General features: G+C 46.3%; 1 protein-coding gene across 4 annotated transcripts in view; it reads left to right on the plus strand.

Moving 5' to 3' along the window:
• The window catches only part of tdrd3 (tudor domain containing 3), a 64,891-nt gene that overhangs the window by 32,742 nt on the left and 18,861 nt on the right, over positions 1-13,288 (plus strand). For all 4 annotated transcript variants that reach the window (XM_071330925.1, XM_071330926.1, XM_071330928.1 and 1 more), the window contains exons 6-10: positions 1,297-1,368; positions 2,516-2,665; positions 2,909-3,139; positions 5,844-6,015; positions 6,545-6,694. In XM_071330925.1, coding sequence (XP_071187026.1) covers positions 1,297-1,368; positions 2,516-2,665; positions 2,909-3,139; positions 5,844-6,015; positions 6,545-6,694 — 775 coding nt within the window. The remainder of the gene's footprint in view (positions 1-1,296; positions 1,369-2,515; positions 2,666-2,908; positions 3,140-5,843; positions 6,016-6,544; positions 6,695-13,288) is intronic.

A 13,288-nucleotide genomic window follows, 5' to 3' on the forward strand; every position in this document is an offset into this window, starting at 1 on the left:
AACATATAACCAATACACACACATCTAATTACACAACATATAACCAATACACACACATCTAATTACACAACATATACACACACATCTAATTACACAACATATACACACACATCTAATTACACAACATATAACCAATACACACACATCTAATTACACAACATATAACCAATACACACACATCTAATTACACAACATATACACACACATCTAATTACACAACATATACACACACATCTAATTACACAACATATACCCAATACACACACATCTAATTACACAACATATACACACACATCTAATTACACAACATATACACACACATCTAATTACACAACATATAACCAATACACACACATCTAATTACACAACATATACACACACATCTAATTACACAACATATACACACACATCTAATTACACAACATATACACACACATCTAATTACACAACATATAACCAATACACACACATCTAATTACACAACATATACACACACATCTAATTACACAACATATAACCAATACACACACATCTAATTACACAACATATACACACACATCTAATTACACAACATATACACACACATCTAATTACACAACATATAACCAATACACACACATCTAATTACACAACATATACACACACATCTAATTACACAACATATAACCAATACACACACATCTAATTACACAACATATACACACACATCTAATTACATAATATTTACCCAATACACACACATCTAATTACACAACATATACCCAATACACACACATCTAATTACACAACATATACACACACATCTAATTACACAACATATACACACACATCTAATTACACAACATATACACACACATCTAATTACATAATATTTACCCAATACACACACATCTAATTACACAACATATACACACACATCTAATTACACAACATATACCCAATACACACACATCTAATTACACAACATTTACCCAATACACACACATCTAATTACACAACATATACCCAATACACACACATCTAATTACACAACATATACCCAATACACACACATCTAATTACACAACATATACACACACATCTAATTACACAACATATACCCAATACACACACATCTAATTACACAACATATACCCAATACACACACATCTAATTACACAACATATACACACACATCTAATTACACAACATATACCCAATACACACAAATCTAAATAAAGGAATGGAATTAAGAATGTATAAATGTATGTACTAACGGGCGTTCTAAATTCCCCTCTTCTCCCCTTTGACCTCCAGAGCTTGGCCAAACACAGCAGGAGTAACATCGGAAGAGAAGGTGGAGCCCCTCCCTTTGTGCCCTTCGGACAGGTATGACCTGCCAATATTTACCTAGTTCCACACACAGCCAATCAGACTGATTCTCTCTCCGTTGACTAACCAATCAGACTGATTCAACTGCCAATATTTACCTAGTTCCACACACAGCCAATCAGACTGATTCTCTCTCTGTTGACTAACCAATCAGACTGATTCTCTCTCCGTTGACTAACCAATCAGACTGATTCTCTCTCCGTTGACTAACCAATCAGACTGATTTTCTCTCTGTTGACTAACCAATCAGACTGATTTTCTCTCTGTTGACTAACCAATCAGACTGATTTTCTCTCTGTTGACTAACCAATCAGACTGATTCTCTCTCTGTTGACTAACCAATCAGACTGATTCTCTCTCCGTTGACTAACCAATCAGACTGATTCTCTCTCTGTTGACTAACCAATCAGACTGATTCTCTCTCCGTTGACTAACCAATCAGACTGATTCTCTCTCCGTTGACTAACCAATCAGACTGATTCTCTCTCTGTTGACTAACCAATCAGACTGATTCTCTCTCTGTTGACTAACCAATTAGACTGATTCTCTCTCCGTTGACTAACCAATCAGACTGATTCTCTCTCCGTTGACTAACCAATCAGACTGATTCTCTCTCTGTTGACTAACCAATCAGACTGATTCTCTCTCCGTTGACTAACCAATCAGACTGATTCTCTCCCCGTTGACTAACCAATCAGACTGATTTTCTCCGTTGACTAACCAATCAGGCTGATTCTCTCTCCGTTGACTAACCAATCAGGCTGATTCTCTCTCCGTTGACTAACCAATCAGGCTGATTCTCTCTCCGTTGACTAACCAATCAGACTGATTCTCTCTCCGTTGACTAACCAATCAGACTGATTCTCTCTCCGTTGACTAACCAATCAGACTGATTCTCTCTCCGTTGACTAACCAATCAGACTGATTCTCTCTCCGTTGACTAACCAATCAGACTGATTCTCTCTCCGTTGACTAACCAATCAGACTGATTCTCTCTGTTGACTAACCAATCAGACTGATTCTCTCTCCGTTGACTAACCAATCAGACTGATTCTCTCTCCGTTTACTAACCAATCAGACTGATTCTCTCTCCGTTGACTAACCAATCAGACTGATGAAATTCTCTTCTCTCTGTGCTCCTCAGAAGTGTGTAAGGAATGAGGAAGTGGACTCCAGAGAGCTGGACACCAGGAAGACTCTGGTCAGCACCAGTGTGGTGAAAACAGCTGACGAGAACGAAGAGTTTGAGAAGCAGAGGCTAGCAGCCATCGCCGAGGTCGCCAAGAACAAAGAGGTGTGTGTGTGTTTGTTTGTGTGTGTGTGGTTTTATCCCTGTTGTTGTAGCTACAGTAACTGGATCACACATGTCTGTCTGACTCTGTCCGTGTCCCACTGTGTGAGTTGGTACTGTTTCTACTGGCTGGTTGTGTATTAAGGACCAGTTTCCCAGAAACAGATTAGGTCTAGATTCTCCATAGTCAGGGAAGAGACTTTGTCTGTCTGCCCGGGGAAACCAATCTCTTGACCTCTTCTGAAGGGAACTCGGACGTTTGGCGGTGGAGGCAATGCTGGGGGAAACCTCGGTAATCCAGGCAGCCGGGACAGCTACCGACGAGGAGACCGAGGAGACAGAGACTCGTACCGGCAGAGACGAGAGGAGAGGACGGAGAGGACAGAGGAGTCCAGCCGACCAGAAGGAAACTACAGAGAGCTCGGGAGTTACCGGGAACAACCAAACTACCGGGAACTAGGAAATTACCGCGAGCTGGTGAGGGCTTTGACCTTTTGACCCAGTGTTTCCCATAGCTCTGTATAGGCGGGTGGGTCTCTTTCTCTCTGTCTAAAAGCCCCCCCCCCCCTCCCTCGCTCATTTCAGTTTTAATTGAAGATGTTTGAGGTCTTTGTGGTCAGGAGAATAATTCTGGGAAAATATGCCTTGGCTCTCTGGTTTTGGGCTTGACCTGTCTACCCTTCACAACAACAACAAGTCAATTTAATTCATTTGTTTAATCTAGATTCCTGGCTTGCAGTGAAAATGTCTCTGATTTGGTTTTTAATGAGCGTTTTGGTGTCAGAGTCAGATGATGGTTTAGGGTCCTTTGTGGTCTGATTGTGAAATAATCTTGGGGACCCTCATTGGTTTAAGACGGTGTGGGACTGGGCAGGCCTCAACAACAACCACAGCTAGTCTTTCATTCAGTTGTGTAATGTAGACTCCTGGCTTACAGTGAGACCCCTCCCTTCCCCCATTAGGCTGTCTCCCAAAGGGCACCCTATTCCCTATATAGTGCACTACTTTACACCCTGTTCACTATATAGTGCACTACTTTACACCCTATTCCCTATATAGTGCAATACTTTACACCCTGTTCCCTCTATAGAGGGGGTAGGAGAGGACAGGGGATGGGGGGACAAGAGAGGTGGAGGGGGGTAACAGATTAAGGAGATAATCTGAGGAGTCTCAATAGAATAGAAAGGCTGTTAATCTGGAGCAGACTACAGCTTCATTAACCCCCCCCCCCCATTTGAACTCCCCCCTCTCTCTCTCTCTGGTCTGGGGCAGACTACAGCTTCATTAACCCCCCCCCCCCCATTTGAACTCCCCCCTCTCTCTCTCTCTGGTCTGGGGCAGACTACAGCTTCATTAACCCCCCCCCCCATTTGAACTCCCCCCTCTCTCTCTCTCTGGTCTGGGGCAGACTACAGCTTCATTAACCCCCCCATTTGAACTCCCCCCTCTCTCTCTCTCTGGTCTGGGGCACACTACAGCTTCATTAACCCCCCCCCCCATTTGAACTCCCCCCCCTCTCTCTCTCTGGTCTGGAGCAGACTACAGCTTCATTAACCCCCCCCATTTGAACTCCCCCCTCTCTCTCTCTGGTCTTCATTAACCCCCCCATTTGAACTCCCCCCTCTCTCTCTCTGGTCTGGAGCAGACTACAGCTTCATTAACCCCCCCCATTTGAACTCCCCCCTCTCTTTCTCTGGTCTGGAGCAGACTACAGCAGAAGTGATGATCAACTGTGGATGTATTTTTATGGGGTTAATGAAGACCAGAGAGAGGGGAGTTCAAATGGGGGGGGGGGGGGTTAATGAAGACCAGAGAGAGAGAGGGAAGTTCAAACAGGGGGGTTAATGAAGACCAGAGAGGGGGGGTTCATGAAGACCAGAGAGAGAGAGGGAAGTTCAAATGGGGGGGGGGGGGTTCATGAAGACCAGAGAGAGAGAGAGGGAAGTTCAAATGGGGGGGGGTTTAATGAAGACCAGAGAGAGGGAAGTTCAAATGGGGGGGGGTTAATGAAGACCAGAGAGAGAGGGAAGTTCAAATGGGGGGGGTTAATGAATACCAGAGCACATCGTTACAACACTGTATATAGACATAATATGACATTTGAAGTGTCTTTATTATTTTGGAATTTAGGAGAGGTGACGCACTTCTCAATTCAATTCAAGGGGCTTTATTGGCAAGGGAAACATATGTTAAGTAGATAATATACAAAAGTGAAATAAATTATTCATTATTTATCTCTGCTACTATCCTCCCCCTCACCCCATCCCTCCATCCTCCCTCACCCCATCCCTCCATCCTCCCTCCCATCCCTCCATCCCCCTCTCATCCCTCTATCCTCCCATCCCTCCATCCTCCATCCCATCCCCCCATTCTCCCTCCCATCCCTCCATCATCCCTCCATCCTCCCTCCCATCCCTCCATCCTCCCTCATCCTCCCTCCCATCCCTCCATCCTCCCTCCCATCCCTCCATCCTCCCTCCCATCCCTCCATCCTCCCTCATCCTCCCTCCCATCCCTCCATCCTCCCTCCCATCCCTCCATCCTCCCTCATCCTCCCTCCCATCTCTCCATCCTCCCTCATCCCATCTCTCCATCCCTCCTTCCCCTCTCCCATCTCTCCATCCTCCCTCCCATCCCTCCATGCCCCCTCCCATCCTCCCATCCCTCCCTCCATCCTCCATCCTCCCTCCCATCCCTCCATCCTCCCTCATCCTCCCTCCCATCCCTCCATCCTCCCTCCCATCCCTCCATCCTCCCTCCCATCCCTCCATCCTCCCCATCCTCCCTCCATCCTCCCTCATCCTCCCTCCCATCCCATCCCTCCATCCTCCCTCCCATCCCTCCATCCTCCCTCATCCTCCCTCCATCCTCCATCCTCCCTCCCATCTCTCCATCCTCCCTCATCCCATCTCTCCATCCCTCCTTCCCCTCTCCCATCTCTCCATCCTCCCTCCCATCCCTCCATGCCCCCTCCCATCCTCCCATCCCTCCCATCCCTCCATCCCCCCCCCCCTCCCATCCTCCCATCCCTCCCTCCATCCTCCATCCCCCCTCCCATCCCTCCATCCCATCCCCCCATTCTCCCTCCCATCCCTCCATCATCCCTCCATCCTCCCTCCCATCCCTCCATCCTCCCTCCCATCCCTCCCCCCTCCCATCCCTCCCACCCCCCTCCCTCTAGGTGGATGAGCGGGCCCTCAGGGACATTATGGAGATGGGGTTTGATAAGGAGGATGCTCGTCAGGCCCTGATGGACAACAACAACAACATGGAGGCGGCTCTCAACAGTCTACTGACGGGGACCTTCAAACCCCCCCCACCCCCCGAGGAACCCAGCAGACCCCCACCCAGAGGTAAGCCCTGTTCCCATCCCCCCCCACCCAGAGGTAAGCCCTGTTCCCATCCCCCCCACCCAGAGGTAAGCCCTGTTCCCATCCCCCCCACCCAGAGGTAAGCCCCCCACCCAGTGGTAAGCCCTGTTCACCCCCCCCCCCCCACCCAGAGGTAAGCCCTGTCCCCCCCCCCACCCAGAGGTAAGCCCTGTCCCCCCCCCCACCACCCAGAGGTAAGCCCTGTCCCCCCCCACCCAGAGGTAAGCCCTGTCCCCCCCCACCCAGAGGTAAGCCCTGTCCCCCCCCACCCAGAGGTAAGCCCTGTCCCCCCCCACCCAGAGGTAAGCCCTGTCCCCCCCCACCCAGAGGTAAGCCCTGTCCCCCCCCACCCAGAGGTAAGCCCTGTCCCCCCCCACCCAGAGGTAAGCCCTGTCCCCCCCCACCCAGAGGTAAGCCCCTCCCTGAAGAGATGCTGAAACACATGGACGTAATAACTATAGAATCCCATTGATAATGTGACTTTTCTGCTGCGTCTGTTTCCTCCATGCAGCAGACAGAGGAAGGGGTCGCGGCCGGGGTCGGGGTCGGTCCAGTAGGTTTGGGGGTGAGGATGAGGAGGAGGGAGCAGGAGGAAGACCATCAGGACCCAGCACTCTGTTTGACTTCCTGGAATCCAAGATGGGAAGCTTCTCCATACAAGGTACAGTTAGGGGTCCTGTCTCTGGTGTTATAATCTCTGCTGCTGTAGTCCTGTCTCTGGTGTTATAGTCTCTGGTGTTATAGTCTCTGGTGTTATAGTCTCTGGTGTAGTAGTCCTGTCTCTGGTGTTATAGTCTCTGGTGTTATAGTCTCTGGTGCTGTAGTCCTGTCTCTGATGTAGTAGTCCTGTCTGGTGTTATAGTCTCTGGTGTAGTAGTCCTGTCTCTGGTGTTATAGTCTCTGGTGTTATAGTCTCTGGTGTTATAGTCTCTGATGTAGTAGTCCTGTCTCTGGTGTTATAGTCTCTGGTGCTGTAGTCCTGTCTCTGGTGCTGTAGTCCTGTCTCTGGTGCTGTAGTCCTGTCTCTGGTGTTATAGTCTCTGGTGTTATAGTCTCTGGTGCTGTAGTCCTGTCTCTGGTGTTATAGTCTCTGGTGTTATAGTCTCTGGTGTTATAGTCTCTGGTGTTATAGTCTCTGGTGTTATAGTCTCTGGTGTAGTAGTCCTGTCTCTGGTGTTATAGTCTCTGGTGTTATAGTCTCTGGTGTTATAGTCTCTGGTGTTATAGTCTCTGGTGTTATAGTCTCTGGTGTTATAGTCTCTGGTGTTATAGTCTCTGGTGTTATAGTCTCTGGTGCTGTAGTCCTGTCTCTGGTGCTGTAGTCCTGTCTCTGGTGCTGTAGTCCTGTCTCTGGTGTTATAGTCTCTGGTGTTATAGTCTCTGGTGCTGTAGTCCTGTCTCTGGTGTTATAGTCTCTGGTGTTATAGTCTCTGGTGTTATAGTCTCTGGTGTTATAGTCTCTGGTGTTATAGTCTCTGGTGTAGTAGTCCTGTCTCTGGTGTTATAGTCTCTGGTGTTATAGTCTCTGGTGTTATAGTCTCTGGTGTTATAGTCTCTGGTGTTATAGTCTCTGGTGTTATAGTCTCTGGTGTTATAGTCTCTGGTGTTATAGTCTCTGGTGTTATAGTCTCTGGTGTTATAGTCTCTGGTGTAGTAGTCCTGTCTCTGGTGTTATAGTCTCTGGTGTTGTAGTCTCTGGTGTTGTAGTCTCTGGTGTTATAATCTCTGGTGCCGTAATCCTGTCTCTGGTGCTGTAGTCCTGTCCCCTCCTCTGGTGGTTATAGTGCGGAGCCAGCCAGATGGTCTGTGTGTCTCTCTACAGAGGGTATTAAGCTGTATTAAACAGTGCTGTAGTCCTGTCCTCTCCTCTGGTGGTTATAGTGAGGAGCCAGATGGTCTGTGTGTCTCTACAGAGGGTATTAAGCTGTATTAAACAGTGCTGTAGTCCTGTCCTCTCCTCTGGTGGTTATAGTGAGGAGCCAGCCAGATGGTCTGTGTGTCTCTCTACAGAGGGTATTAAGCTGTATTAAACAGTGCTGTAGTCCTGTCCTCTCCTCTGGTGGTTATAGTGAGGAGCCAGATGGTCTGTGTGTCTCTACAGAGGGTATTAAGCTGTATTAAACAGTGCTGTAGTCCTGTCCTCTCCTCTGGTGGTTATAGTGAGGAGCCAGATGGTCTGTGTGTCTCTCTACAGAGGGTATTAAGCTGTATTAAACAGTGCTGTAGTCCTGTCCTCTCCTCTGGTGGTTATAGTGAGGAGCCAGCCAGATGGTCTGTGTGTCTCTACAGAGGGTATTAAGCTGTATAAAACAGTGCTGTAGTCCTGTCCTCTCCTCTGGTGGTTATAGTGAGGAGCCAGATGGTCTGTGTGTCTCTCTACAGAGGGTATTAAGCTGTATTAAACAGTGCTGTAGTCCTGTCCTCTCCTCTGGTGGTTATAGTGAGGAGCCAGATGGTCTGTGTGTCTCTCTACAGAGGGTATTAAGCTGTATAAAACAGTACTGTAGTCCTGTCCTCTCCTCTGGTGGTTATAGTGCGGAGCCAGATGGTCTGTGTCTCTCTACAGAGGGTATTAAGCTGTATAAAACAGTGCTATAGTCCTGTCCTCTCCTCTGGTGGTTATAGTGAGGAGCCAGATGGTCTGTGTCTCTCTACAGAGGGTATTAAGCTGTATAAAACAGTGCTGTAGTCCTGTCCTCTCCTCTGGTGGTTATAGTGAGGAGCCAGCCAGATGGTCTGTGTGTCTCTCTACAGAGGATATTAAGCTGTATTAAACAGTGCTGTAGTCCTGTCCTCTCCTCTGGTGGTTATAGTGAGGAGCCAGATGGTCTGTGTGTCTCTCTACAGAGGATATTAAGCTGTATTAAACAGTGCTGTAGTCCTGTCCTCTCCTCTGGTGGTTATAGTGAGGAGCCAGCCAGATGGTCTGTGTGTCTCTCTACAGAGGATATTAAGCTGTATTAAACAGTGCTGTAGTCCTGTCCTCTCCTCTGGTGGTTATAGTGAGGAGCCAGATGGTCTGTGTGTCTCTCTACAGAGGATATTAAGCTGTATTAAACAGTGCTGTAGTCCTGTCCTCTCCTCTGGTGGTTATAGTGAGGAGCCAGCCAGATGGTCTGTGTGTCTCTCTACAGAGGATATTAAGCTGTATTAAACAGTGCTGTAGTCCTGTCCTCTCCTCTGGTGGTTATAGTGAGGAGCCAGATGGTCTGTGTGTCTCTCTACAGAGGATATTAAGCTGTATTAAACAGTGCTGTAGTCCTGTCCTCTCCTCTGGTGGTTATAGTGAGGAGCCAGCCAGATGGTCTGTGTGTCTCTCTACAGAGGGTATTAAAGCTGTATAAAACAGTGCTGTAGTCCTGTCCTCTCCTCTGGTGGTTATAGTGAGGAGCCAGCCAGATGGTCTGTGTCTCTCTACAGAGGATATTAAGCTGTATTAAACAGTGTTGTAGTCCTGTCCTCTCCTCTGGTGGTTATAGTGAGGAGCCAGATGGTCTGTGTGTCTCTCTACAGAGGATATTAAGCTGTATTAAACAGTGCTGTAGTCCTGTCCTCTCCTCTGGTGGTTATAGTGAGGAGCCAGCCAGATGGTCTGTGTCTCTCTACAGAGGATATTAAGCTGTATTAAACAGTGTTGTAGTCCTGTCCTCTCCTCTGGTGGTTATAGTGAGGAGCCAGATGGTCTGTGTGTCTCTCTACAGAGGATATTAAGCTGTATAAAACAGTGCTGTAGTCCTGTCCTCTCCTCTGGTGGTTATAGTGAGGAGCCAGATGGTCTGTGTGTCTCTCTACAGAGGATATTAAGCTGTATTAAACAGTGCTGTAGTCCTGTCCTCTCCTCTGGTGGTTATAGTGAGGAGCCAGCCAGATGGTCTGTGTGTCTCTCTACAGAGGATATTAAGCTGTATTAAACAGTGCTGTAGTCCTGTCCTCTCCTCTGGTGGTTATAGTGAGGAGCCAGCCAGATGGTCTGTGTGTCTCTCTACAGAGGGTATTAAGCTGTATTAAACAGTGCTGTAGTCCTGTCCTCTCCTCTGGTGGTTATAGTGAGGAGCCAGATGGTCTGTGTCTCTCTACAGAGGGTATTAAGCTGTATTAAACAGTGCTGTAGTCCTGTCCTCTCCTCTGGTGGTTATAGTGAGGAGCCAGCCAGATGGTCTGTGTGTCTCTCTACAGAGGGTATTAAGCTGTATTAAACAGTGCTGTAGTCCTGTCCTCTCCTCTGGTGGTTATAGTGAGGAGCCAGATGGTCTGTGTGTCTCTCTACAGAGGGTAGTAAGCTGTATAAAACAGTGCTGTCGTTAGTTAAGTCTCTGACATCAGACTCTGGGACAAACTGACACATGGTTCACCACAGAGGGGAAATGGACACAGCCAACAGAGAGGGATGGCTTTCATTTCCTTCCTTTCATGAGGGGAAGTTACTGTTTGATGTTTGGGCTCATTTCAAGTATTTAAATGTTTGAAACCAGAGTTTGGGATCATTTTTACTGAACTCTGGCAATGACTTTTGTTTCCGCCTTCTTTGTTTTTTAAAAAAGTATATGAGGACGTTTGTTTCTCCCTTCTTTGTTTATATACGGGTATTATAATGACGTTTGTTTCTCCCTTCTTTGTTTATATACGGGTATATAATGACGTTTGTTTCCCCCTTCTTTGTTTATATACGGGTATATAATGACGTTTGTTTCTCCCTTCTTTGTTTATATACGGGTATTATAATGACGTTTGTTTCTCCCTTCTATGTTTATATACGGGTATATAATGACGTTTGTTTCTCCCTTCTTTGTTTATATACGGGTATATAATGACGTTTGTTTCTCCCTTCTATGTTTATATACGGGTATATAATGACGTTTGTTTCTCCCTTCTTTGTTTATATACGGGTATATAATGACGTTTGTTTCTACCTTCTTTGTTTATATACGGGTATTATAATGACGTTTGTTTCCCCTTCTTTGTTTATATACGGGTATATAATGACGTTTGTTTCTACCTTCTTTGTTTATATACGGGTATTATAATGACGTTTGTTTCCCCCTTCTTTGTTTATATACGGGTATTATAATGACGTTTGTTTCTCCCTTCTTTGTTCATATACGGGTATATAATGACGTTTGTTTCTCCCTTCTATGTTTATATACGGGTATATAATGACGTTTGTTTCTCCCTTCTTTGTTTATATACGGGTATATAATGAAGTTTGTTTCGATTTTATTTGTTTCTCAGGTCTCCAATTAAAAGACAGTATCTAGAACATGTTTGTGTGTGTACACGTTAGGGATGTGACCAATGGACAATTTTGCTTATCATTTCATCTGCATTTTTTACAAATAATTTTCTGTTAAAACTATACAAAAATATCTGAAAATTCCAAGGCAATTTACAATGCAGAATAACGATCCTATTAGTTCACAATGCAGAATAATGATCCTATTAACTCACAATGCAGAATAATTCATTCACGATGCAGAATAATTAATTCACGATGCAGAATAATGATCCTATTAACTCACAATGCAGAATAATTCATTCACAATGGAGAATAATTAATACACAATGGAGAATAATTAATTCACGATGCAGAATAAGTCATTCACGATGCAGAATAAGTCATTCACGATGCAGAATAATTCATTCACGATGCAGAATAATTCATTCACGATGCAGAATAATTCATTCACGATGCAGAATAATGGTCCTAATAAGGACCTCTAGGGCCAGACAGTGAAGTTCTATCTCCCTCAGTCATATCCCCTTGAAAGCGCCTCTGCGTCGGTATGTTTGTCTGTAAGGGTACACGACAGCTTTTTAAATGCCAACACCAAACCTTCTCTGGAGATAGAGTGGAATCGCCCGCTGAACGGGTATTTTACTTGTCTGTAAAGGAAGGTCGCTTCTGAAGTGGGACTAACGTCTATCACGAGGCCTCCAGAACTGTCCATCAAATTAATCTTGAGCTGCCTGTGGGATAAACAATCGTATAGCCTGCCTGCTGCCTGCGCACAGACCAATCTTTACATCTTGTTAAATACCATGACTTGCCAATTTTATTTATTTTATTTCACCTTTATTTAACTGGGTAGGCCAGTTGAGAACAAGTTCTCATTTGCAACTGCGACCTGGCCAAGATAAAGCAAAGCAGTTCGACACAAACAACAACACAGAGTTACACATGGAATAAACAAACATACAGTCAATAACACAATAGAAAAATCTGTATACAGTGTGTGCAAATGTAGTAATGAGACATTTAGTAGAAAGAAAGGACATTTTCCTCTGGGAATCGCCTCCTAAGATTCAGTATTTTGGGTCTATCTATCAGTATAGGCAGGTCAGACACCAGACAGTCAGAACCGGGCACTGGGTCTATCTATCAGTATAGGCAGGTCAGACACCAGACAGTCAGAACCGGGCACTGGGTCTATCTATCAGTATTGGCAGGTCAGACACCAGACAGTCAGAACCGGGCACTGGGTCTATCTATCAGTATAGGCAGGTCAGCCACCAGACAGTCAGAACCGGGCACTGGGTCTATCTATCAGTATAGGCAGGTCAGCTACCAGACAGACAGAACCGTGCACTAGGTCTATCTATCAGTATAGGCAGGTCAGCCACCAGACAGTCAGAACCGTGCACTAGGTCTATCTATCAGTATAGGCAGGTCAGCCACCAGACAGTCAGAACCGGGCACTAGGTCTATCTATCAGTATAGGCAGGTCAGCTACCAGACAGACAGAACCGGGCACTGGGTCTATCTATCAGTATAGGCAGGTCAGCTACCAGACAGTCAGAACCGGGCACTGGGTCTATCTATCAGTATAGGCAGGTCAGCCACCAGACAGACAGAACCGGGCACTGGGTCTGTCTATCAGTATAGGCAGGTCAGCCACCAGACAGTCAGAACCGGGCACTGGGTCTGTCTATCAGTATAGGCAGGTCAGCCACCAGACAGTCAGAACCGTGCACTAGGTCTATCTATCAGTATAGGCAGGTCAGACACCAGACAGTCAGAACCGGGCTCTGGGTCTATCTATCAGTATAGGCAGGTCAGCTACCAGACAGACAGAACCGGGCACTGGGTCTATCTATCAGTATAGGCAGGTCAGACACCAGACAGTCAGAACCGGGCTCTGGGTCTATCTATCAGTATAGGCAGGTCAGCTACCAGACAGACAGAACCGGGCACTGGGTCTATCTATCAGTATAGGCAGGTCAGCCACCAGACAGACAGTCAGAACCGGGCACTGGGTCT

Source organism: Salvelinus alpinus, chromosome 10, assembly GCF_045679555.1.
Source record: "Salvelinus alpinus chromosome 10, SLU_Salpinus.1, whole genome shotgun sequence".
In the NCBI taxonomy this organism is placed as follows: Eukaryota; Metazoa; Chordata; class Actinopteri; order Salmoniformes; family Salmonidae; genus Salvelinus; species Salvelinus alpinus.